At 46.8% G+C, this 27,724-nt stretch overlaps 1 protein-coding gene across 3 annotated transcripts in view; it reads left to right on the forward strand.

Annotated features, from left to right (window-relative positions):
- Positions 1 to 27,724, forward strand: part of arap3 (ArfGAP with RhoGAP domain, ankyrin repeat and PH domain 3) — a 386,207-nt gene that overhangs the window by 264,346 nt on the left and 94,137 nt on the right. For all 3 annotated transcript variants that reach the window (XM_038796362.1, XM_038796359.1, XM_038796360.1), the window contains 6 exons: positions 7,251 to 7,356; positions 11,943 to 12,090; positions 15,782 to 15,850; positions 16,579 to 16,653; positions 23,899 to 24,016; positions 24,227 to 24,355. In XM_038796362.1, the coding sequence (XP_038652290.1) occupies positions 7,251 to 7,356; positions 11,943 to 12,090; positions 15,782 to 15,850; positions 16,579 to 16,653; positions 23,899 to 24,016; positions 24,227 to 24,355 (645 nt within the window). The remainder of the gene's footprint in view (positions 1 to 7,250; positions 7,357 to 11,942; positions 12,091 to 15,781; positions 15,851 to 16,578; positions 16,654 to 23,898; positions 24,017 to 24,226; positions 24,356 to 27,724) is intronic.

Below are 27,724 nucleotides of genomic sequence, written 5' to 3' on the forward strand. Positions count from 1 at the left end.
TGCACGTCCTCCCCGTGTGTGCGTGGGTTTCCTCCGGGTGCTCCGGTTTCCTCCCACAGTCCAAAGATGTGCGGGTTAGGTGGATTGGCCATGCTAAATTGGCCGTAGTGTTCTAAAAAGTAAGGTTAAGGGGGGGTTATTGGGTTACGGGTATAGGGTGGTTACGTGGGTTTGAGTAGGGTGATCATGGCTCGGCACAACATCGAGGGTCGAAGGGCCTGTTCTGTGCTGTACTGTTCTATGTTCTATTACTGTACTTTACCTGAATGCTCGTCGTATTCCGAATAAGGTAAATGAGTTGATGGAGCAAATCATCGTGAATGACTATGATTTAGTGGCCATTACTGAAACATGGCTAAAGGATGGTCACGACTTGGAGTTAAATATCCAAGGATATCAAACTATTCGGAAGGACAGAGTGGATGGTAAGGGAGGTGGTGTTGCTCTGTTATTTAAGGATGACATCCGGGCAATAGTAAGGGATGACATCGGCGCTGTGGAGGATAAGGTTGAATCCATTTGGGTGGAAATCAGGAATAGTAAGGTGAAAAAGTCACTGATAGGAGTAGTCTATAGGCCACCAAATAGTAACGTTATGGTAGGGCAGGCAATAAACAAAGAAATAACTGATGCATGTATAAATGGTACAGCAGTTATCATGGGGGATTTTAATCTACATGTCGATTGGTTTAACCAGGTCGGTCAAGGCATCCTTGAGGAGGAGTTTATAGAATGTATCCGCGATAGTTTCCTAGAACAGTATGTAATGGAACCTACGAGGGAACAAGCGGTCCTAGATCTGGTCCTGTGTAATGAGATAGGATTGATTAATTATCTCATAGTTAGGGATCCTCTCGGAAGGAGCGATCACAATATGGTGGAATTTAAAATACAGATGGAGAGTGAGAAGGTAAAATCAAACACTAGTGTTTTGTGCTTAAACAAAGGAGATTACAAGGGGATGAGAGAAGAGCTATCTAAGGTAGACTGGGAGCAAAGATTTTATGGTGAAACAGTTGAGGAACAGTGAAGAACCTTCCAAGCTATTTTTCACAGTGCCCAGCAAAGGTTTACACCAACAAAAAGGAAGGAAGGTAGAAAGAGGGAAAATCGACCGTGGATATCTGAGGAAATAAGGGAGAGTATCAAATTGAAGGAAAAAGCATGCAAAGTGGCAAAGGTTAGTGGGAGACTAGAGGACTGGGAAATCATTAGGGGGCAACAGAAAGCTACTAAAAAAGCTAAAAGAAGAGTAAAATAGATTATGAGAGTAAACTTGCTCAGAATATTAAAACAGAGAGTAAAAGTTTCTTTTACAAAAAGGAGTGGCTAAGGTAAATATTGGTCCTTTAGAGGATGAGAAGGGAAATTTAATAATGGGAGATGAGGAAATGGCTGAGGAACTGAACAGGTTTTTTGGGTCGGTCTTCACAGTGGAAGACACAAATAACATGCCAGCGACTGATAGAAATGAGTCTATGACAGGTGAGGACCTTGAGATGATTATTAGGAGGTAGTGATGGGCAAGCTAATGGGGCTAAAGTTAGACAAGTCTCCTGACCCTGATGGAATGCATCCCAGAGTGCTAAAAGAGATGGCGAGGGAAATTGAAAATGCACTAGTGATAATTCACCAAAATTCACTAGACTCTGGGGTGGTCCCGGTGGATTGGAAATTAGCAAACGTGACACCACTGTTTAAAAAAGGAGGTAGGCATAAAGCGGGTAATTATAGGCCAGTGAGCTTAACTTCGGTAGTAGGGAAGATGTTGGAATCTATCATCAAAGAAGAAATAGCGAGGCATCTGGATGAAAATTTTCCCATTGGACAGACGCAGCATGGGTTCATAAAGGGCAGGTCGTGCCTAACTAATTTAGTGGAATGTTTTGAGGACATTACCAGTGCAGTAGATAACGGGGAGCCAATGGATGTGGTATATCTGTATTTCCAGAAAGCCTTTGACAAGGTACCACACAAAAGGTTGCTGCATAAGATAAAGATGCATGGCATTAAGGGGAAAGTAGTAGCATGGATAGAGGATTGGTTAATTAATAGAAAGCAAAGAGTGGGGATTAATGGGTGTTTCTCTGGTTGGCAATCAGTAGCTAGTGGTGTCCCTCAGGGATCCGTGTTGGGCCCACAATTGTTCACAATTTACATTGATGATTTGGAGTTGGGGACCAAGGGCAATGTGTCCAAGTTTGCAGACGACACTAAGATGAGTGGTAAAGCCAAAAGTGCAGAGGATACTGGAAGTCTGCAGAGGGATTTGGATAGGTTAAGTGAATGGGCTAGGATCTGGCCGATGGAATACAATGTTGAGAAATGTGAAGTTATCCATTTTTTTCAGAATAATAGCAAAAGGGATTATTATTTAAATGATAAAATATTAAAACATGCCGCTGTGCAGAGAGACCTGGGTGTGCTAGTCCATGAGTCGCAAAAGGTTGGTTTACAGGTGCAACAGGTGATTAAGAAGGCAAATGGAATTTTGTCTTTCATTGCTAGAGGGATGGAGTTTAAGACTAGGAAGATTATGCTGCAATTGTATAAGGTGTTAGTGAGGCCACACCTGGAGTATTGTGTTCAGTTTTGGTCTCCTTACCTGAGAAAAGTAGTACTGGTGCTCGAGGGTGTGCAGAGGAGATTCACTCTCAGAGCTGAAGGGTTTGGATTATGAGGAGAGGTTGAGAAGACTGGGACTGTACTCATTGGAATTTAGAAGAATGAGGGGGGATCTTATAGAAACATATCAAATTATGAAGGGAATAGATAAGATAGATGCGGGCAGGTTGTTTCCACTGGCGGGTGAAAGCAGAATAAGGGGGCATAGATTCAAAATAAGGGGAAGTAGATTTAGGACTGAATTTAGGAGGAACTTCTTCACCCAAAGGGTTGTGAATCTATGGAATTCCTTGCCCAGTGAAGCAGTTGAGGCTCCTTCATTAAATGTTTTTAAGATAAAGATAGATAGTTTTTTGAAGAATAAAGGGATTAAGGGTTATGGTTTTCAGGCCGGAAAGTGGAGCTGAGTCCACAAAAGATCAGCCATGATCTCATTGAATGGTGGAGCAGGCTCGAGGGGCCGGATGGCCTACTCCTGCTCCTCATTCTTATGTTCTTCTGAGGGTACTACACAAAAGAAACAGCATACAAATTGGCGTGAATTAGTGGGAAGCCGAGGATTGGGAACCTTTAAAAGCAAGCAGAGGACAACAAAATAAGCATCTATGTGGAGAAGATGAAATATGAATGTAAACCAGCTAGTGATATAAAAGAAGATAGGAAGAATTTTTTTCAATTTATAAAAGGTAAGAGAGAGATAAAAATAGACATTGGACCACAAGAAAATGAGGCTGGAGAAGTAATAATAGGAAACAAAGAAATGGCAGAGGAACTGAATAATTACTTTGTATCAGTCTTCACGGTGGAAGACACCAGTGGGATGCCAGAGCTCCAGGAGAACCAGGGGCCAGAGGTGAGTGCAGTGACCATCACTAAGGAGAAGGTTCTGGTGAAACTGAAAGGTCTGAAGGTCACCTGGACCGGATGGACTAGACCCCAGGGTCCTAAAAGAGATAGCTGAGGAAATTGCGGAGGCATTGGTGATGATCTTTCAGGAATCAATGGAGGCAGGAAGGGTCCCAGAGGACTGGAAAGTGGCTAATGGAACACCACTGTTTAAGAAGGGAGGGAGGTAGAAGATGGGAAATTATAGCCTGACTTCGATCGTTGGTAAGATTTTAGAGTCTGTTAATAAAGATGAGATCACAAAGTACTTGGAAGTGCATGATAAAATAGGACTGAGTCAGCACGGCTTTGTCAAAGGGAGTCTTGTCTGACAAATCTGTTAGAGTTCTTTGAGGAGGTAACAAGGAGGTTGGACAAAGGAGAACCTGTGGATGTGATTTATTTAGATTTCCAGAAGGCCTTTGACAAGGCGCCGCATAGGAGATTGTTAAATAAGTTAAGGGCCCATGCTGTTCAGGGTACGACCCTGGCATGGATGGAGGATTAGCTGACTGGCAGAAGGCAGATAGTGGGGATAAAGGATGCTATCTTTTTCAGGATGGCAGTCAGTGACGAGTGGTGTGCCTCAGGGGTCTGTGCTGGGACCACAACTTTTCACAATATACATTAGAGTGGATAGACAGATGCTCTTTCCGAGGGTAGGAGAGGCAAGTACTGGAGACATAGGTTTAAAATGCATGGGGAAAAGTTTAGAACAGATGGGTGCGGCAAGTTTTTTACACAGAGGGTGTAAATATATGGAACGCGCTGCCTGGGGAGGTGGTGGAAGCAGGTACGATAGCTGCATTTAAGGGACATATAGACAAATATATGAAAAGGGTGGGATGGACTTTGTAAGTACAGACGGTTTTAGTTTAGGCAGGTACCATGGTCGGCGCAGGCTTGGAGGGCCGAAGGACCTGTTCCTGTGCAATATTGTTCTTTGTTCTTTGAAGGGTCAGTTACGAGGCGACAGAAGTTCAAGGTGAGGGGCAGGCGGCTTAGGAGGGATTTGAGGAAAATTTATTTTACCCCGAGGGTGTGACGGTCTGGAACGCACTGTCTGGGAGGGGGTAGAGGCGGGTTGCCTCTGATCCTTTAAAAAGTACCTGGATGAGCACTTGGCACGTCATAACATTCAACGCTATGGGTCAAGTGCTGGCAAATGGAATTAGGTGCACAGGTCAGGTATATTCATGTGTCGGTGCAAACTCAATGGGCTAAAGGGCCTCTTTGCACTGTATTTTTCTGTGATTCTGTGACCACAGTTGGAATACGATGAGCAGTTTTGTGTTCTTTATCTGAGGATGGATGTTCTAACTCTTTGAGTGAGCGGCGAAGGTTTACCAGGCTGATTCCTGACATGGCAGGGCTGACGTATGAGGAGAGGTTAAATTGGTTAGGATTGTATTTGCTGGAGTTTGGAAGAATGAGGGGGCCAGCACGGTAGCACAGTGGGTAGCACTGTTATTTCACAGCTGCGGGGTCCCAGGTTCGATTCCTGGCTTGGGTCACTGTCTGTGAGGAGTCTGCACGTTCTCCCCGTGTTTGCGTGGGTTTCCTCCGGGCGCTCCGGTTTCCTCCCACAAGTTTGAAAGAAGTTAGGTGTATTGGACATTCTGAATTCTCCCTCTGTGTACCCGAACAGGCGCCGGAATGTGGCGACTAGGGGATTTTCACAGTAACGTCATTGCAGTGTTAATGTAAGCCTACTTGTGACAATAAAGATTATTATTATTATCTCAACAAAACGTATAAAAATCGAACAGGACCAGACAGGGTAGATGCAGGAAGGATGTTCCCGATGGTGGGTGTGTCCAGAACCAGGGGTCACAGTCTGAGGATACGGAGTAGACCATTTGGACAGAGATAAGGAGAAATTTCTTCACTCAGAGAGTGGTTGGCCTGTGGAATTTGTTACCACAGGAAGCAGCTGAGGCCAAAACATTGTGGTGTTTTCAAGAAGAAGTTAGCTATAGCACTCAGGGCGAAGGGCATCAAAGGATATGGGGTGAAAGAGGGAACAGGTTACTGAGTTGGATGACCAGCTATAATCATAATAAATGGCAGAGCAGGCTTCAAAGGTTGAACAGCCTACTCCTACTACTATTTTCTCTATTCCTATTACTGGATAGCACTTATTGAATAATCCTGAATCAGCTGAGAATTATACTGACAACCAACTTCATGTTACCTATCAGTGTGGCAATGTGACTCACTTACACTTGCTCCAAACTTGATATATTGAAGCACAGTGACCTATTCTCTGCGGACAAAGAGAACATGCCCAAGTCTTGCATTTTTAAACAAATTAAACAATAGTCTGTGGAATTATCGTTCCCAACATTCTTCATGGCAAGACCTCAACCAATCAGAGTTGATTTGCCAACCAATAAGAAACCCTTATTTGCTCCCTTTGAAATTTGACATTCTTGCATCTGCCCCTGAAAGAAAGTTTCAACAATGTGTCACCTTTATCAGCAATTCTTACATCTTCTTTAATTTTATATCCATCAAATTTAATACTGAGGAAATATCATACTTTTAAAAAAACATACCATATCCATAATATAGTCAGAAAGTATCTCCAATAGATATAGGGCTTGATTTTACAGCCACACTGCGCCCAAAAAGCAGCTCGCTGCACGCAGACCTCGCTCCCTGGATCTACCTGGCTCACAGCGCCTCGAAAATCTTGCTACATGTTGTGATGTAAATCCCACCCATTGTGGGCGGGATCACTTATTGTGAATCTGCATATTGCAGCGAGACAGGTTGTCTCACTTTAATATGCAGATTCCCAAGGTACCCGAGACGTTGGGATTTATCCCCTTCGCCTCGGAGATCTCGGGCGTGCGCTGTTCAGTATTGATCCCCACAAACGCGGACCAGATGGAACGGAACCCGTGGGGATTTCCTACGGGATCAGAGGCCCCAGGTGCATGCCCTTTGTGCAAGGTGGTACCCTGACACTGCTGATTCCACTTGGGCACTGACTGCCTCACAACTTGGAACTTCCAGCCTGGCACTCTGGCAGCACCAGCCTGGCACCCAGTCAGTGCCACCTGGGTGCCAGCCAAGGTGGCATTGCCAGCTTGCATGGACACTGCCAGGAGGTGCAAGGCTGTCATTTTCTGCACGGTATACCGGGGTGCCCTGTGTGGGTGTTGGGTGAGGATCCTCCCAGGTTGCGTTCGGGCCCAGTGTGGCGGGAAGGGGAAGGGGGGGTCACATTGAGCAGTTCTGACAAGTAGAGCTTCTCGGGGTACAAAACGGGGCTGCGTGTTCCCCACTGAGGCCCCTGAAATACCGTGAGTCGCATTTCATTGCCTTGTGTTTCTCTGCACTGTGAACAGCAGGAAACACTTGGCAAAACCGCTCACTTATGGGACTTTGTTCCCATTTCGGTAAATCACACTCAATGAATACCAAACATACACAGGGAAATAGTTTTACACACTCCTCCGGGGAAATAGATTTACACACTCCTCTGGGGAAATAGTTTTACACACTCCTCCGGGGAAATAGATTTACACACTCCTCTGGGGAAATAGTTTTACACACTCCTCCGGGGTAATAGTTTTACACACACCTCCGGGGAAATAGTGTTACACTCCTCTGGGGAAATAGATTTACACTCCTCCGGGGAAATAGATTTACACACACCTCCGGGGTAATAGTGTTACACTCCTCCAGAAGAGAGGCAAAATACTGAGACTTGTTTCCATCCATTTTTTCAGAGATTCCGCAGAAACCCCAGAGACTGAAGCAGTACAAAGAAATCATTGCTGTTCTCCCGAGAGTCAATAGACGGACTCTTGCTGCTCTGATTGGTCATTTATACAGGTTAGTCCTGGTTAATTTATCAGTTGTTTGAGCAGGGAGCTGTTAAAAAGTTATGCTTGAAGGATATGAAGTTTTTCAAGAAACCGTTAAACCAATAGTGATGCTAAAAAGATGTTGCAGATGCTGCATGAACCTGAGTACATTAGAATGCTTCCTCAAGCAAGGTTCTCACTGCACTAATCTGTAATATCCTCGGAAAAGTTAACTCAAAAGCCCCCTCTCTGAATGGTGATCAGCTTGCTAATTGGCTCATGTATTTGTTCCATCTGACTCTACTAATATCTCGTTTTTTAAAAACTTCTTTCACATAAAAGTAAGATATTAGATGGAATCTTGTTCTGAATTTGTCAAAGTGTCCTGCTCAGACTGAGATCTGGGGCGTGGGTCTCCAGTTGCACAGATCTCTCTCCAGACATTCTAAAACTAATGAGTGATTTGTGGCATCTGATTGGTGGACGGGGCCTGATAGAGCAGACAACCGTCTCCAAGGCGACCAAGCGCCATCTTTAATGACCGCCCCAATCAGCACTGAAACCTAATGGCCCCCACCATGGAGATATCGGGGCCACATCCCCCCCCCACCTCCTGAAAATCATCGGTGGTACCCACCCTCCCTGCCCCCGACCATGCTGGCGTACTCCCAACCCTCCCCCTCAATACCCCCCACCAACACCACACATAAATTACCCCAACCCTAACTCCCTCCACACCTTGGTGCCCCCATATGGCTTGGCCTGGCATGGTCATGTGACAGAGGCCTCATAATTATATCCAAATATATTGAAATCAATTTAAATGAGGTCCACACTGCTTGTGGGTGTGAACTTTGTGAGGTCACCAGCGAGGGACAGGAAATTTGTGTAATTATTATTTGTTTCTAACTCCACTGGAATGTCCCTTAGTTTTACTGAGGAAAACAGAGTTCAGTGAAGGCAGGCCCAGGAGTGTAGAGTGTTTTAGGTGAGACAGACAGCATGGTCGGCGCAAGCTTTGAGGGCAGAAGGGCCTGTTCTTGTGCTGTACTTTGCTTAATTTGTTCTCATGAGATTTTACGGAGGGTTTGTTAAACAACTGACCCGGCCTGAAGCTGCTGCTGGACTGAACTTCCTTGCAGGTCCATCTGACTGGAGAGTTGGAAAGGTCTTCACTTTGAACCAATAGCGAGATCGAAGCTGTGACCCTCCAGCCTTTTGATCAAACCAAAACTAAAAACCGAATGAAGCCTTCCTGTCCTTGGCAGAACATTCCAGAGTGTCCAGCAACAATCAGCTGAGAGCCCAGCAAAGTAAACAAGATGCACTGCAGTAACTCACCAAGGTTCAAAGAACAAGAACAGTACAGCAGAGGAACAGGCCCTTCGGCCCTCCAAGCCTGCGCCGATCATACTGCCTGTCTAAACTAAAATTTTCTGCACTTCGGAGTTCCATATCCCTCTATTCCCATCCTATTCATGTATTTGTCAAGATGCCCCTTAAACGTCATTATCGTCCCTGCTTCCCCCACCTCCTCTGTCAGCGAGTTCCAGGCACCCACTACCCTCTGTGTAAAAAAACTTCCTTCGCACATCTCTTCGAAACTTTGCCTCTCGCACCTTAAGCCAATGTCCCCTAGTAATTGACTTTTCCAACCTGGGATAAAGTATCTGACTATCCACTCTGTCCATGCCCCTCATAATTTTGTAGACTTCTATCAGGTCGCACCTCAACCTCCATCGTTCTAATGAGAACAAACCAAGTTTATCTCATAGCTAATGCCCTCCATACCAGGCAACATCCTGGTAAATCTCTTCAACCCCCTCTCCAAAGCCTCCACATCCTTCTGGTAGTGTGGCGACAAGAATTGGACACTGTATTCCAAGGGCGGCTAAGGCTGCAGCATGACTCACCAATTTTTATCCTCCCCGTGTGTGCGTGGGTTTCCTCCGGGTGCTCAGGTTTCCTCCCACAGTCCAAAGCTGTGCAGGTTAGGTGGATTAGCCATGCTAAATTGCCCCTTCATGTCTAAAAGGTTCGGTGGGGTTACAGGCCTAACTGAAGCCCATGTAGACAACATCCACTGCCCTGCCTTCATCAATCATCTTCATCACTTCCTCCAAAAACTCGATCAATTTAGTGAGACGCGACCTCCCCTTCACAAAACCATGCTTTCTACTAATACATCCACTTGCTTTCAAATGGGAGTAAATCCTAGCTCGAAGAATCCTCTCCAATAATTTCCCTACCACTGATGCAAGGCTGATGGGCCTGCAATTTGTTAGACAGCACCTTCCAAACCCACGAGCTCTGCCATCTAGAAGGACAAGAGCAGCAGATACCTGGGACTCCCACCACCTGGAGGTTCACCTCCAAGTCACTCACCATCCTGACTGGGAAATATATCGCCGTTCCTTCACTGTCACTGGGGCAACATCCTGGAACTCCCTCCCTAACAGCACTGTGGATATACCTACACCTCAGAGACAGCAGCAGTTCAAGAAGGCAGCTCACCACCACCTTATGAAGGGCAACTAGGGATGGGCAATAAATGCTGGCCTAGCCAGCGATGTCCACATCTCATAAATGATTTTTAAAAATAGTTCAATGGCCAACAGTCAAGTCCATCAAGATGTGTCATCATTGAGATGAGAGCAATGGCAGAGCCTGCTGGAGGTTTGTTTTTTTGTCATGTGAGAGGACCTTTAAGAAATGGGTGTTTATAAATGGGTATGCATATAAATATCTGTAGTGAGAGTACCTTTAAGAAATGGGTGTTTATTACTGCAGTGATGTCAGAGAGTGGGTGGAGCTGGGCTGTCTATCAGCTTCTCACTTTCGTTTTAGACTTTTTACTGCAGGGTGTGTTTTAGTTTTGTTTTCAGAGCTGGATAGCTGCAGTCACAGCCAGAAGGGGTATGAATCTCTCTCTGTAATCTAAAGACTGTAAATTGAGCCTGGTGATTTAAAACTAATAACAGTAGTGACTTTAACCTGATGTGCTTCTGGTAAAAGGTGTTTTAAGTCATATGGATGTTAAAAGGAAAGCTTAAAGGGTTACTTAGTGTTGTAGTCTTTGGGAGTTGTATTTGAATTAATGGTTGCTAAGATGTTGACTGTATGTTTTAAAAAGGTTAACTTGAGTTCATAGAATAAACATTGTTTTGCTTTAAAAAAATACTTTTCCATTTCTGCTGTACCACACCTGTAGAGTGGGCCGTGTGCTCCCCATACCACAATCTATTAAACATTGTGGGTCAGGTGAACTCCATGATACACTTTGGGGTTCTCTAGACTTTGGCCCATAACATTTTTAAAATTAAAGGAAAAGTCCATCTTAAAGGCATTGTTAATTTTTTGTCCCGGTACAAAAATTATGAAAGCCAAAACAAAAGAAAATAAAGGGAATAAACAAGGGACATATAGGGATTAACAGGAGGATCCTTACATTGTAAATCCCATCCACGGGCAGCGTAGGTTCAAAATTGCCTCCATAATGTATTGAACAAAAGCCAAACACTATGGGTGCGATTTAATTACCTCATTGTACCTGACTTGGTGACACAATGACGCAGGTGAAACTCATGATATGCAACGCTCAAAACGCCTCACGAGATTGATCAAAATCTCATGAGGTGTCACGATTTCGATCTCTCCTTGCTGGTCGAGATCCAGAGGAACATATTTCAGTGAGTCATTACGCTAATTTAAATATGACTGTGTTGTGTTCTCCTGGGGCCCAGGAACTAACGGCCTTGCCTGGGAGAGTTCACTAAGGCACCGTTTAACACAGGTTTCCACAAACATGGACCAGGTGCAATGGCAACTGGATGGGGTCTCCCAAGCGCCTTCGAGAGCCCTGGGTGCTCAGGCTCTGGGCAGGGTGGTACCCTTGCACTCTAACTGACACCCGGGCACATTAGCCCTGCCACCCGTCAGCTGCAAACATCTTGGCTGTCGGGACGTCCATGGGAGACTTCATCTGGGATCTATCAGCCACGGACGCTCCCATTGGGTCACGACGTGGCCAGTAGATCTTGCACTCTGTTTGTGTCCTGTTAAATTGTGCCCAAGATGCAGTTGTGTTGAAATGTCATCAATTTGAAAAATAAAACTTTGTTCTCCACAGATACTGCATGATCTACTGAGTGTTTGCAGCTTTTTCCGTGTTCATATGTAATATATTAAAATTGGATTGTTGTTCTACTATTGTATCTCCTCATGTTTGCTACAATCATCAATAAATGTCACTAATTTGTGTATTTTAAGGGTAGATTTCAGAGCAGAGATTTGGATGGGATTTAAGGAAACTAATAGAGGCGATATTCATGATGCATGTTACAGGGGAAGACGCTCGGTAATGGCTCATTGAGTCTGTGCCATAATATTGTGAAATTCATGTTCATTAACTGGGGAGTGTAAAAGCTCTGAAAATGCTGCGACATCTACTTACGATAGAATGAGACACTGAGTTCCACCATGTTCCACCTTATCTCCATTCTCCTGTCAAGTTTTTTTTGGCCCAGAAAGCAATACTTTGATTCAGATAAAGCAGGCACGGCAATCTCATGGTCAACAAGTAAAGTTTTGAGTTGTGTTTCCTCATGTGAACAGGGTTCAGAAATGTGCAGAGCTGAACCAGATGTGCACCAAGAATCTGTCGCTACTTTTTGCTCCCAGCTTATTCCAAACAGATGGGAAAGGAGAGCAGGAAGTCAGAGTGATTGAAGATCTGATTGATAACTATGTGTCAGTGTTTGATGTAAGTAACCACATCTGGATTATATCATTATGAATGTTGTGCCTGATGGGCAATGTGGTATCTGAGTCATCATGTTAAAATAGACTAACATTCTCAGTAATTCTGAGAAGCTTGGAGGTCTTGGACATCTGAGATGGAAGAGAAGATCTGGTATATGGCATCAGCATGTTATATGTTGAATGTTTTTGATGACACTTCACAAGGAATATTAGACTCTGAACCGCGATGCCCCTGTTGGACCTCAACTTGAGAATTTTCCTGTTGATTCAGAAACCAAAAGGTGACATCTAGATTGAAGTGAGTGTTTGCAACTAAGGGTGACAGGTGAGAAATACAAAATATACTGCTGTGTTGGAAAGTGTCTAGAGTGAGGAGGGCGCTGAAGTAAAATAAGGTTGGATAATCATCATCATGTTCCTGCATCTCCTGCAGTTTGCTTTCTTTAACATCCTATAAGACCTAGGATGAATTTCTGATCATTATTATTGAAATTGGTCGTCATTTTCCATCTGAGAAATGTGTTTTACTAGAACATGAGAGAGGGGTGCGTTATCTAATGGGTGAGTTGGGTACTTTAAGGAACCTTCATGTTGATTCCCTTATTTCCCATTTATTTTACTTAGTCATGATCATTTAATGGACACATTTCTTTAAGTTGAGCAGAGGAAGTGAGGAACTCAGAAGTTGCAAAAGAGTACACTGTGCAATCAAGATTTAGATTTCTAACAGAAGAGCTCAGACTTTCTACAGCTGAGAGATCAGAGGGGTTTGGTTCGATTGCTTGGCTGGTGCTCAATGCCAAAGACTGTATTCTGCCCGGCAACAGACCGTGATTGCCTTCAGTCAGCTGGGAGATTAAGAGAAGAGGTCTGTCTGCCTGTCTGCCCCTGCCCCTAACCCTGCCCCGGCCCCTGCCTCAGCGCCTGCCCCTGCCTCTCCGCCTGCCTCTGCCCCTGCCCCTAACCCTGCCCCTGCCCCTGCCTCAGCGCCTGCCCCTGCCCCTGCCTCTCCGCCTGCCTCTGCCCCTGCCCCTGCCCCTGCCCCTAACCCTGCCCCTGCCCCTGCCTCAGCGCCTGCCCCTGCCCCTGCCTCTCCGCCTGCCTCTGCCCCTGCCTCTCCGCCTGCCTCTGCCCCTGCCCCTGCCCCTAACCCTGCCCCTGCCCCTGCCTCTGCCCTGCCCCTGCCCCTGCCTCTGCCCTGCCCCTGCCTCTCCGCCTGCCTCTGCCCGTGCCCCTGCCCCAGCCTCTCCGCCTGCCTCTCCGCCTGCCCCTGCCCCTGCCCCTAACCCTGCCCCTGCCTCTCCGCCTGCCCCTGCCCCTGCCCCTAACCCTGCCCCTGCCCCTAACCCTGCCCCTGCCCCTGCCCCTGCCCCTAACCCTGCCCCTGCCTCTCCGCCTGCCCCTGCCCCTGCCCCTGCCCCTGCCTCTAACCCTGCCCCTGCCTCTCCGCCTGCCTCTGCCCCTGCCTCTAACCCTGCCCCTGCCTCTCCGCCTGCCCCTGCCCCTGCCCCGCCCCTAACCCTGCCCCTGCCTCTCCGCCTGCCTCTGCCCCTGCCCCTGCCCCTAACCCTGCCCCTGCCCCTGCCTCTGCCTCTGCCCTGCCCCTGCCTCTAACCCAGCCTCTCCGCCTGCCTCTCCGCCTGCCCCTGCCCCTGCCCCTAACCCTGCCCCTGCCTCTCCGCCTGCCCCTGCCCCTGCCCCTAACCCTGCCCCTGCCCCTAACCCTGCCCCTGCCCCTGCCCCTGCCCCTAACCCTGCCCCTGCCTCTCCGCCTGCCCCTGCCCCTGCCCCTGCCCCTGCCTCTAACCCTGCCCCTGCCTCTGCCTCTGCCCTGCCCCTGCCTCTAACCCTGCCCCTGCCTCTCCGCCTGCCTCTGCCCCTGCCTCTAACCCTGCCCCTGCCTCTGCCCTGCCCCTGCCCCTAACCCTGCCCCTGCCTCTCCACCTGCCTCTGCCCCTGCCCCTAACCCTGCCCCTCCCTCTCCCCCTGCCCCTAACCCTGCCCCTGCCTCTGCCCTGCCCCTGCCCCTAACCCTGCCCCTGCCTCTCCGCCTGCCTCTGCCCCGCCTCAAACCCTGCCCCTGCCTCTCCGCCTGCCTCTGCCCCTGCCCCTAACCCTGCCCCTCCCTCTCCGCCTGCCTCTGCCCCTGCCTCAAACCCTGCCCCTGCCTCTGCCCTGCCCCTGCCCCTAACCCTGCCCCTGCCTCTGCCCTGCCCCTGCCCCTAACCCTGCCCCTGCCTCTGCCCTGCCCCTGCCCCTGCCTCTAACCCTGCCCCTGCCTCTCCGCCTGCCTCTGCCCCTGCCTCTAACCCTGCCCCTGCCTCTCCGCCTGCCTCTGCCCCTGCCTCAAACCCTGCCCCTGCCTCTGCCTCTGCCCCTGCCTCAAACCCTGCCCCTGCCTCTGCCCTGCCCCTGCCCCTAACCCTGCCCCTGCCTCTGCCCTGCCCCTGCCCCTGCCTCTAACCCTGCCCCTGCCTCTCCGCCTGCCTCTGTCCCTGCCTCTAACCCTGCCCCTGCCTCTCCGCCTGCCTCTGCCCCTGCCTCAAACCCTGCCCCTGCCTCTGCCCTGCCCCTGCCCCTAACCCTGCCCCATGCCTCTGCCCTGCCCCTGCCCCTAACCCTGCCCCTGCCTCTGCGCCTGCCTTTGCCCTGCCTTTGCCCGGCTCCTGCCCCTCCCTCTGCCCCTGCCCCGCCTTCTCTCTCTCTCCCTCATTTGTTAGCGGGATCACATGCAGTTTCTCGAGGTACTCGAGGTGTGGATCTATCCCCTCCGCCTCGGAAACCTTGGCCGAGCACCATTCAGTACTGGTCTCCACAAATGGAGACCAGACGGAACAGTACAATTGGGTGTCTCTCAGGGGATCAGAGGCCCCCAGGTACATGCCCTTTGAGAAGGGTGGTACTCTGGCAGCATCCTGGCACTGCCAAGATGCCCAGGTGACATTGCCAGCTGGCAGGGCACTGACAGGGTGCCAAGTTGGCATTTTTTGTGTGCTGGTGATCAGGCTGGGGATGACCTGTGTGGTGATTGGGGGGGGTGGGGGGGGGGGGGGGGGGGTGGCTGAGAATCTACCATTTTTAAATGGTATCTTGATTTCTCGCTACACTGAGGAGTTCTGGCGAGCGGAGCTCCTCAGTGAACAAAATGGGGCTTTGTGTGGCCTCGGCCGCGTGTTTCCTACTGTGGCATTTTATAGCCTTGTGTTTATCAGCACTGCGAGCACCAGGAAACACGCGGATAAATACACTCGCCCAGGCACTTTGTTCCCATTCAGTTGAATCATGTCTCTTTTGCCAATTACCTTGAATTTGTTTCCTATTGTTTGGTGTGGCTGAACAGATACAAAGTAAATGTTTGCTTATCGTTCTCTTTCACTAACAAAGAAAACTGCAAAAACAATTGTGATAAATAAGAATGCCAGTGGATTCTCCAATTCATGCCAGGAAAGCTGCAGCTAGTTTCAGACCCATTTACCTTTGAACCATTGCATACCTTCATACCCCCTGATCTTCAGGAACAATATTAAATGTAGCCCCCTACACCCTGCTCGCCTACCCCCTCTCCTGTGCCTGTCTGATAAGATATTCAGGTGGCCTCTTCATTTATTCGCTGCTGTAAAACATTTTTTAAAATAAGAGACATAAATGTTTATTGTGGAGTCTCCAGTGTGACTCACTCTTGTATGTGACAGATTGATGATGACCAAGTGACACAGATGGATTTGGAAAACAGTTTAATCATGACATGGAAAGATGTCCAGGTACGTGGCAAATCACATATTTTTAAAAGGTGATGAATGGTAAACATCATCCTCTTGATAGACTCCAGGAGTTGCTTTACAGGAGCATTATCTCACCAACATTTGGCACTAAACCATTTAGAGAGACATTCGGACAGATGACCATTCGGACAAAAACTTGGTCAAATCTCCTTTCGAGAGATTCCGTTGCATTGACCTAGGATCCACGATGATAATGTAACCCCTGGCTCCAGCCCGACTAGACTTCATAAAGAAAGTTAAGAATTGTTGAAAGGAGCAGAAGTTTTGATATGAAAGGATAAACCAAGCTGATTTGAGGAGTTGAGAGTTCTACTTGAGGTGAGAGATGCTGGAAGGTTACAAAGGCTGGTGGATGAAGAAGGGCCGAGGGTGGAGTTTGGTTATGTTGTGACCATCACATAGCCTGGGAAGTAGATGCCTGTTTATTTAATATAATTTTACACAAGGATCTCAAGAATAATCATCCCTGAATGGAAATGCAAAAGGGATTATTATAGTTCTATTTACAGACTGGATAATTTATTTGGGCTGTGATAGAATCATTTCAGATCACATCCTGGCCATAGTAATCCCGAATTCAGTCATGTGCTTCTTTGGCGCAACCATTGTTATACTCTTGGTTGGAATGGGAATTCTGGATAAATTAACCTGTCCGATTGATGTATTGTGCGTGAATTGAGAGTATATTTTTCCTGTTTTGTTTACAGCTTTCCCAGGCTGGTGATCTGATTATGGAGGTTTATGTTGAGACAAAGGTAACAGACTGTTGCATTACACTCAAGGTGAGTTTGAAATGTGTGAGAAATTTATCAATTCCTCAGAGCAACCAATAGGTTTTCTAGCACATGATTCTTGGTGCCAGCAGAAGAGGTATGACCCCTTGTGCTGTGATTCATTTATTTTTAGTACAATTTTCTGCATTTCTGTTATACAATACAATTGATAAATCAAGAAATATAAAAGTAATAAAGAGAATGAAGGTAAACAATCAAAATCAGTTGCATATGTGTAGAGAGGGTTTGGAGGTATGGGGAAGAACCAGTTACGGTATAAAGTGACAGGCCTATTGCTCACTGTCACAGCACCTCATTGGTCTCAAGCACAGGATAGCACAGTGATTATGTCACTGGACGAGTAATCCAGATCCACAAGTTCAAATCCAGTCGTTGCAGCTGAGGAATTTAAATTCAGTTAACTAAAAAAAACATGAAATTAAAAACAAACACAGCTATTCGACTATGGTATGCCTCACTCCCCCAACTGACCAGGCAACATTACTGGATTGTTATTTAACAAAACAGTTACTGGGCAGTACGGTGGCGCAGTGGTTATCACTGCTGCCTCACGGCGCCCGGGTCCCAGGTTCGATCCCGGCTCTGGGTCACTGTCCGTGTGGAATTTGCACATTCTCCCTGTGTTTGCGTGGGTTTCGCCCCCACAACCGAAAGATGTGCAAGTTAGGTGGATTGGCCACACTAAATTGCCCCTTAATTGGAAAAAAATGAATTGGGTACTGTAAATGTAAAAGAAAAGTTACTGGTTCACAAATGTCCTTGAGGGAAGGAAATTTGCCGTCCTTACTTTGTCTGTCCTACATGTGACTCCAGACTCCGCAACAATGTGGTTGACTCTTAAATGCCCTCTGAAATGTTCAAACAAACCACTAGGCTGTGTTTAAAGTTGCTTCAACTACAGAGGTGCAACCCTCAATCAGCATCCTAGGCAGCCGCCTGTATCCAGGATTTGGATGAGGGAACTAAGTGCAACAGCTGCAAATTTGCAGATGATACAAAGGTGGGTGGGAGGGTGAGCTGTGAGGAGGATGCAGAGATACTTCAGCGACATTTGGACAGTCTGAGTGAGTAAGCATGGCAAATGCAATATAATGTGGATACATGTGAGGTTATCTGCTTCGGTAGCAAAAATAGGAAGGCAATTATTATTTGAATGGGTGTAAATTGAGAGAGGTGGATACTCAGCGAGACCTTGGTGTCCTCGTGCATCAGTCGCTGAAAGTAAGCGCGCAGGTACAGCCGGCAGTAAAGAAGGCACATGGTATGTTGGCCTTCATAGCGAGAGGATTTGAGTACAGGAATAGGGATGTTTTACTGCAATTGTATAGGGCATTGGTGAGGTCACACCTGGAGTATTGTGTGCAGTTTTGGTGTCCTTATCTGAGGAAGGATATTCTTGCTATGGAGGGAGTGCAGCGAAGGTTTACTAATTTGTCACCCAATCTATATGCAGATTAAAGTCACCAATAATCACAGATGTTTCTGTCTATTGCGATTCCCAACATTACTATTGCAGTTTGGTGGTTTGTATACCATCCCTACAAATGTTTTTTTCACAGAATCACAGAAAAATACAGTGCAGAAAAGGCCCTTCGGCCCATCGAGTTCGCACCACTGCATCAAAGACACATGATCTGCCAATCCTAATCCCATTTGCCAGCACTTGGCCCATAGCCTTGAATGTCATGGCATGACATGTCAAGTGTGCATCCAGGTACTTTTAAAGGATCTGAGACAACCCGCTTCCCCCACCCTCCCAGACAGTGCATTCCAGACCGTCACCACCCTCTAGGTAAAAAAGTTTTTCCTCCAATTTCCCCCTGAACCTCCCATCCCTCACTTTGAACTTGTGTCCCCTCGTAACTGACCCTTCAACTAAGGGGAATGGCTTGCCCTTATCCACCCTGTACATCCCCTTTGATGTTTCTTAACTTGACCCAGACAGATTCAACATCACCTGTGCTAATATCTTTCCTCAATATTGTATCAATATCTTCTTTAATCATCAATGCAACTCCACCACTTTTTCCTTTCTGGCTGTTCTTCCTAAAAACTGAATATCCCTCAATGTTTAGTTCCCATCATAGAACATAGAACAGTACAGCACAGAACAGGCCCTTCGGCCCTCAATGTTGTGCCGAGCCATGATCACCCTACTCAAACCCACGTATCCACCCTATACCCGTAACCCAACAACCTCCCCCCCCCCCTTAACCTTACTTTTTTAGGACACTACGGGCAATTTAGCCTGTCCAATCCACCTAACCCGCACATCTTTGGACTGTGGGAGGAAACCGGAGCACCCGGAGGAAACCCACGCACACACGGGGAGGACGTGCAGACTCCGCACAGACAGTGACCCAGCCAGGAATCGAACCTGGGACCCTGGAGCTGTGAAGCATTTATGCTAACCACCATGCTACCGTGCTGCCCCCATCCTTGGTCACCTTGGAGCCATGTCTCCGTAATCCCAACTATATCATATCCCTTTACATTTATTCAGTCTCCAGAGCACTACACTGTGTCTCTGGATTATGAGTCCATTGGCAGTACCACGACACCATTGTCTCCCCTAAAGACACTTCCTAAGATAACCATTTCTAGATATGACTGTAATGCTCCAGGAAGCAACACTTTTCTGTGTAATTTGCATAGAATTTACAGTGCAGAAGGAGGCCATTTGGCCCATCAAGTCTGCACTGGCTCTTGGAAAGAGCGCCCTGCTTAATCCCCCACCTCCACCCTATCCTGTAACCCAGTAACCCCACCTAAACATTGTGAACACTAAAGGCAGTTTATTCTGGCCAATCCACCTAACATGCACATCTTTGGACTGTGGGAGTAAGCCGGGGAACCCGGAGGAAACCCACGCACACACTGGGAGAACGTACAGACAGTGACCCAAGCCAGGAATCGAACCTGGGACCCTAGCGCTGTGAAGCAACTGTGCTAACCACTGTGCTACCATGCTGCCCCTAATTGAAGACAGGCAAATATTTTGACAGTTTAAATGGATGGTGTGTATTGCTTTACTCTATCTACTCCATGCTCTATCTTTCCTGGGGAATATCTGATGGGACCTGTACAGTGCATTTTTTTCTGTGGCTAGGCAGTGCTATTGCAGGGGCGTTGCAGCAAGTGTGGGGGGGAGGGGGCGGGAGAAGTGGGAGGCGATGAGGGCACAGGGGGCAGTGGACAAGAGACAGCGAATGAGGCAGCGAGTACTCCACAAGGACAGGATGGCACAGGAATAAACCAGTGCTACTACCCAACAAGTGTATCAACAATGGGAGATTTGGCACAAATACTATCAACACAGTGGGTGTCAAATGGGTACGTGAAACTGTTGCTGTTTGACATCAGGAATCACACTGAGTAAAAAATACATGAATAATTGGTCTTCATTTTGGGTTGTATATTATAAGTTACTGTTTCTGTGTTTTTTTAACACTTCGGATCATTCGGGAGGCAGAGGGGGTCATAGATAGGAGCTTCAGGGAAGTAGTTACACCAAAGACTGGAGATAGATGGGTAACTGTAAGAGGGACTGGGAAGAAGCAGTCAGTGCAGGGACCCCCTGCGGTCGTTCCCCTGAGTAACAAGTATACCGTTTTGGATACTTGTGGGGGGGACGACTTACCAGGGGTAAGCCATGGGGTACGGGCCTCTGGCACGGAGTCTGTCCCTGTTGCTCAGAAGGGAAGGGGGGAAAGGAGTAGAACATTGGTAATTGGGGGCTCAATAGTCAGGGGCACAGATAGGAGATTTTGTGGGAGCGAGAGAGACTCACGTTTGGTATGTTGCCTCCCAGGTGCAAGGGTAAGTGATGTCTCGGATCGTATTTTCCGGGTCCTTAAGGGGGAGGGGGAGCAGGCCCAAGTCGTAGTCCACATTGGCACTAACGACATAGGTAGGAAAGGGGACAAGGATGTCAGGCAGGCCTTTAGGGAGCTAGGATGGAAGCTCAGAGCGAGAACAAACAGAGTTGTTATCTCTGGGTTGTTGCCCATGCCACGTGATAGTGAGATGAGGAATAGGGAGAGAGAGCAATTAAACACGTGGCTACAGGGATGGTGCAGGCGGGAGGGATTCAGATTTCTGGATAACTGGGGCTCTTTCTGGGGAAGGTGGGACCTCTATAGACAGGATGGTCTACATCTGAACCTGAGGGGCACCAATATCCTGGGGGGGAGATTTGTTAGTGCTCTTTGGGGGGGTTTAAACTAATTCAGCAGGGGCATGGGAACCTGGATTGTAGTTTTGGGGTACGGGAGATTGAGAGTATAGAGGTCAGGAGCACAGATTTGACTTCGCAGGAGGGTGCCAGTGTTCAGGTAGGTGGTTTGAAGTGTGTCTACTTCAATGCCAGGAGTATACGAAATAAGGTAGGGGAACTGGCAGCATAGGTTGGTACCTGGGACTTCGATGTTGTGGCCATTTCAGAGACATGGATAGAGCAGGGACAGGAATGGTTGTGCAGGTTCCGGGGTTTAGGTGTTTTAGTAAGCTCAGAGAAGGGGGCAAAAGAGGGGGAGGTGTGGCGCTGCTAGTCAAGGACAGTATTACGGTGGCGGAAAGGATGCTAGATGGGGACTCTTCTTCCGAGGTAGTATGGGCTGAGGTTAGAAACAGGAAAGGAGAGGTCACCCTGTTGGGCGTTTTCTATAGGCCACCTAATAGTTCTAGGGATGTAGCGGAAAGGATGGCGAAGATGATTCTGGAAAAGAGCGAAAGTAACAGGGTAGTTGTTATGGGAGACTTTAACTTTCCAAATATTGACTGGAAAAGATATAGTTCGAATACATTAGATGGGTCGTTCTTTGTACAATGTGTGCAGGAGGGTTTTCTGACACAATATGTTGACAGGCCAACAAGAGGCGAGGCCACATTGGATTTGGTTTTGGGTAATGAACCAGGCCAGGTGTTAGATCTGGAGGTAGGTGAGCACTTTGGAAACAGTGACCACAATTCGGTGACCTTTACGTTAGTGATGGAAAGGGATAAGTATACCCCGCAGGGCAAGAGTTATAGCTGGGGGAAGGGCAATTATGATGCCATTAGACATGACTTAGGATGTGTAGGTTGGAGAAGTAGGCTGCAAGGGTTGGGCACACTGGATATGTGGAGCTTGTTCAAGGAACAGCTATTGCATGTTCTTGATAAGTACGTACCAGTCAGGCAGGGAGGAAGGGGTCGAGCGAGGGAACCGTGGTTTACCAAAGAAGTGGAATCTCTTGTTAAGAGGAAGAAGGAGGCCTATGTGAAGATGAGGCGTGAAGTTTCAGTTGGGGCGCTTGATAGTCACAAGGAAGCGAGGAAGGATCTAAAGAGAGAGCTAAGACGAGCAAGGAGGGGACATGAGAAGTCTTTGGCAGGTAGGATCAAGGAAAACCCAAAAGCTTTCTATAGGTGTGTCAGGAATAAAAGAATGACTAGGGTAAGAGTAGGGCCAGTCAAGGACAGTGGTGGGAAGTTGTGTGTGGAGGCTGAGGAGATAAGCGAGATACTAAATGAATACTTTTCGTCAGTATTCACTCAGGAAAAAGATAATATTGTGGAGGAGAATGCTGAGACCCAGGCTATTAGAATAGATGGCATTGAGGTGCATAGGGAAGAAGTGTTGGCAATTCTGGACAAGGTGAAAATAGATAAGTCCCCGGGGCCTGATGGGATTTATCCTAGGATTCTCTGGGAAGCCAGGGAAGAGATTGCTGAGCCTTTGGCTTTGATTTTTAGGTCATCATTGGCTACAGGAATAGTGCCAGAGGACTGTAGGATAGCAAATGTGGTCCCTTTGTTCAAGAAAGGGAGTAGAGATAACCCTGGTAACTATAGGCCGGTGAGCCTAACGTCTGTGGTGGGTAAAGTCTTGGAGAGGATTATAAAAGATACGATTTATAATCATCTAGATAGGAATAATATGATTAGGAATAGTCAGCATGGTTTTGTGAAGGGTAGGTCATGCCTCACAAACCTTATCGAGTTCTTTGAGAAGTTGACTGAACAGGTAGACGAGGTTAGAGCAGTTGATGTGTATATGGATTTCAGTAAAGCGTTTGATAAGGTTCCCCACGGTCGGCTATTGCAGAAAATACGGAGGCTGGGGATTGAGGGTGATTTAGAGATGTGGATCAGAAATTGGCTAGTTGAAAGAAGACAGAGTGTGGTAGTTGATGGGAAATGTTCAGAATGGAGTTCAGTTACGAGTGGCGTACCACAAGGATCTGTTCTGGGGCCGTTGCTGTTTGTCATTTTTATAAATGACCTAGAGGAGGGCGCAGAAGGATGGGTGAGTAAATTTGCAGACGACACTAAAGTCGGTGGAGTTGTAGACAGTGCGGAAGGATGTTGCAGGTTACAGAGGGACATAGATAAGCTGCAGAGCTGGGCTGAGAGGTGGCAAATGGAGTTTAATGTGGAGAAGTGTGAGGTGATTCACTTTGGAAAGAATAACAGGAATGCGGAATATTTGGCTAATGGTAAAATTCTTGGTAGTGTGGATGAGCAGAGGGATCTCGGTGTCCATGTACATAGATCCCTGAAAGTTGCCACCCAGGTTGATAGGGTTGTGAAGAAGGCCTATGGTGTGTTGGCCTTTATTGGTAGAGGGATTGAGTTCCGGAGCTATGAGGTCATGTTGCAGTTGTACAAAACGCTGGTACGGCCGCATTTGGAGTATTGCGTACAGTTCTGGTCGCCTCATTATAGGAAGGACGTGGAAGCTTTGGAACGGGTGCAGAGGAGATTTACCAGGATGTTGCCTGGTATGGAGGGAAAATCTTATGAGGAAAGGCTGATGGACTTGAGGTTGTTTTCGTTAGAGAGAAGAAGGTTAAGAGGTGACTTAATAGAGGCATACAAAATGATCAGAGGGTTAGATAGGGTGGACAGCGAGAGCCTTCTCCCGCGGATGGAGGTGGCTAGCACGAGGGGACATAGCCTTAAATTGAGGGGTAATAGATATAGGACAGAGGTCGGAGGTGGGTTTTTTACGCAGAGTGGTGAGGCCGTGGAATGCCCTACCTGCAACAGTAGTGAACTCGCCAACATTGAGGGCATTTAAAAGTTTATTGGATAAGCATATGGATGATAAGGGCATAGTGTAGGTTAGATGGCCTTTAGTTTTTTCCATGTCGGTGCAACATCGAGGGCCGAAGGGCCTGTACTGCGCTGTATCGTTCTATGTTCTATGTTCTATGGAATGTCATTTCTAATGACACCTTACGCCTACAGGTATCACCTACAATGACATCAGAGGAACTGACAAATCAAGTGCTAGATATGAAGAACATATTAGCTGTAGAAAAGGAGGTCTGGGTTACTTTTGAAGCTATTGAAAATGGTGAATTGGGTGAGTGGTCAAACCTTTTCACTGGGTGAATGGATGAATATTTTCTGTGGAATGAATGGTTTTATGAATCATTGGCCTTCACTTCAGGATGATGGCCTCCTGCCTTGCTGTTGTTTTCAATGTTAGTTTGTGGAAACTGTATATTCACAACAAGTTTTTGTATCCAGCCCACTTATTGGGTGGTTCAATAATGTTTCCTGATATCCACAGAGCGCCCTCTCCACCCAAAGGAAAAGGTTCTGGAACAAGCTCTTCAATGGTGTAAACTAGCAGAACCCAGCTCAGCGTTCCTGGTAGTGAAGAAACTCCCTGCAGGAGAAGGAGGAAATCTTTACTCAGGTAAAGGCTCATTACAACCAGGATATTTTAGTGAAACGCACAATCTACGCAGCAAAATATTTTGGGCTCACTCTGCATAAAACCCAATAATCTGCTCAGGGTCCAAATAGATAAACAGTTTCTTGAGTGTACTATACTGTCTTGTTTATCCCAGTCCTGCACTTTTACTTAAATAAAGTTTGTTTTACTGATCAGCGAAAGCAATTATACCTTATAGATGTTTAGCTATAAAAATTCCAGTGACGATACTCCCAAGGCAAAGCTATTTTAATTTCAGTGAGCCTGTTGACACAGTGATCTATTGGTTGAGTGTGTGATGTCTCTGGTGCTCCCTCTAGTGTCTCGCTAGTCTACATGTATTTACATTAACCCGTTGTGTATTTACAGTGAGGCACATCACCGCAGTTAGCACTGTTGCTTCACAGCGCCAGGGTCCCAGGTTCGATTCCCGGCTGGGTCACTGTCTGTGCGGAGTCTGCACGTCCTCCCCGTGTGTGCGTGGGTTTCCTCCGGGTGCTCCAGTTTCCTCCCACAGTCCAAAGATGTGCGGGTTAGGTGGATTGGCTATGCTAAATTGCCCGTAGTGTCCTAATAGTAAGGTTAAGGGGGGGTTGTTGGGTTACGGGTATAGGGTGGATACGTGGGTTTGAGTGGGGTGATCATTGCTCGGCACAACATCGAGGGCCGAAGGGCCTGTTCTGTGCTGTACTGTTCTATGTTCTATGTTCTAAGGCGCCCAACATCACTCCTTAAGTATTTTTTTGCCTATTTCAATTTTTGATTCCATTATTCTTAACCCCTCTTTGAAACTTAACTTTCACAGAATAAAAAACACTTTCATGTTCTCCTTATTATCCCTACTTTCAGATCAAATAAAATGTAATAACATTGCCTTATTTATTCATGAACTTTTCCAAGTTGTGAACCCTTTTATCCCCCTTTGAAATTTAACAGCTAAAAACAACCCCACACTTATCTCCTTTGCCGATTCCCACCCACTCCTTGTTTATTACTTATGGAACTCTAACTTACCATCCATACTTCAAATGTATGCCTTTAAAACTTACATTCCTTTGATGCCCTAAATCTTGTAGACAATCAGTCCCCAGATTAATTAAATTATGTTTACCAGAGTCTCTCTCTCACACGCACATAGGAGGGGACATGAGAAGTCTTTGGCAGGTAGGATCAAGGATAACCCTAAAGCTTTCTATAGATATGTCAGGAATAAAAGAATGAATAGGGTCAGAGTAGGGCCAGTTAAGGACAGTAGTGGGAAGTTGTGCGTGGAGTCCGAGGAGATAGGAGAGGTGCTAAATGAGTATTTTTCGTCAGTATTCACACAGGAAAAAGACAATGTTGTCGAGGAGAGTACTGAGATACAGGCTACTAGACTAGAAGGGCTTGAGGTACATAAGGAGGAGGTGTCAGCAATTCTGGAAAGTGTGAAAATAGATAAGTCCCCTGGGCCGGATGAGATTTATCCTAGGATTCTCTGGTAAGCTAGGGAGGAGATTGCTGAGCCTTTGGCTTTGATCTTTAAGTCATCTTTGTCTTCAGGAATAGTGCCAGAAGACTGGAGGATAGCAAATGTTGTCCCCTTGTTCAAGAAGGGGAGTAGAGACAACCCCGGTAACTATAGACCAGTGATCCTTACTTCTGTTGTGGGAAAAGTCTTGGAAGTTTTATAAGAGATAGGATGTATAATCATCTGGAAAGGAATAATTTGATTAGAGATAGTCAACACGGTTTTGTGAAGGGTAGGTCGTGCCTCACAAACCTCATTGAGTTCTTTGAGAAGGTGACCAAACAGGTGGATGAGGGTAAAGCAGTTGATGTGGTGTATATGGATTTCAGTAAAGCGTTTGATAAAGTTCCCCACGATAGGCCATTGCAGAAAATACAGAGGCATGGGATTCAAGGTGATTTAGCAGTTTGGATCATAAATTGGCGAGCTGGAAGAAAACAAAGGGTGTTGGTTGATGGGAAATGTTCAGACTGGTGTCCAGTGACTAGTGGTGTACCATAAGGATCTGTTTTGGGGCCACTGCTGTTTGTCATTTTTATAAATGACCTGGAGGAGGGCGTAGAAGGATGGGTTAGTAAATTTGCAGATGACACTAAAGTTGGTGGAGTTGTGGACAGTGCAGAAAGATGTTACAAGTTACAGAGGGGCATAGATAAGCTGCAGAGCTGGGCTGACAGGTGGCAAATGGAGTTTAATGCAGAAAAGTGTGAGGTGATTCATTTTGGAAGGAATAACAGGAAGACAGAGTAGTGGGCAAATGGTAAGATTCTTGGGAGTGTGGATGAGCAGAGGGATCTCGGTGTCCATGTTCATAGATCCCTGAAAGTTGCCACCCAGGTTGAGAGGGTTATTAAGAAGGCGTACGATGTGGTAGCTTTTATTGGTAGAGGAATTGAGTTTCGGAGCCATGAGGTCATGTTGCAGTTGTACATAACTCTGGCGCGGCCGCATTTGGAGTATTGCGTACAGTTCTGGTCGCCGCATTATAGGAAGGATGTGGAAGCTTTGGAAAGGGTACAGAGGAGATTTACCAGGATGTTGCCTGGTATTGAGGGAAGATCTTATGAGGAAAGGCTGAGGGACTTGAGGCTGTTTTCGTTAGAGACAAGAAGGTTAAGAGGTGACTTAATTGAAGCATACAAGATGATCAGAGGATTAGATAGGGTGGACAGTGAGAGCCTTTTTCCTCGGATGGTGATGGCTAGCACGAGGAGACATAGCTTTAAATTGAGGGGAGATACATATAGGACAGATGTCAGAGGTAGGTTCTTTACTCAGAGAGTAGTAAGGGTGTGGAATGCCCTGCCTGCAACAGTACTGGACTCGCCAACACTAAACACATTCAAATAGTCATTGGATAGGCATATGGACGATAAGGGAATAGTGTAGATGGGCTTTAGAGTGGTTTCACAGGTCGGCGCAACATCGAGGGCCGAAGGGCCTGTACTGCGCTGTAATGTTCTATGTTCTATGTTCACACACACACACACACAAGTCTACTCCACAGGATATCACAATAAATCCAGAAATGTTCAACATAATATCATCTCTTATCACACCTCCTGGCCCACTGGCAAAATGAACTGCAATCATTCCAAAAAATACGGTTTCATTTCCTCAACCCATAATGCCTTACTGAAGAGAGCTACATAAACTCCACCTGAACAGTCTGACATTCTGGTGTAAAAACTTTTCTGGAAGTATCAAAGGATTGTGGTCAGTATAAATAAATGTTGCTGAAGAACTATTTGCAACGAAAACTTTTAAATATTGCAAAGCTAACACCAAACTTAGTTTCTTTCACGATGGCTGAATATTTCTTCTGATCTGCATTCAACTTC

The sequence above is a fragment of the Scyliorhinus canicula genome, chromosome 4 (genome assembly GCF_902713615.1).
Source record: "Scyliorhinus canicula chromosome 4, sScyCan1.1, whole genome shotgun sequence".
Taxonomy (NCBI): Eukaryota; Metazoa; Chordata; class Chondrichthyes; order Carcharhiniformes; family Scyliorhinidae; genus Scyliorhinus; species Scyliorhinus canicula.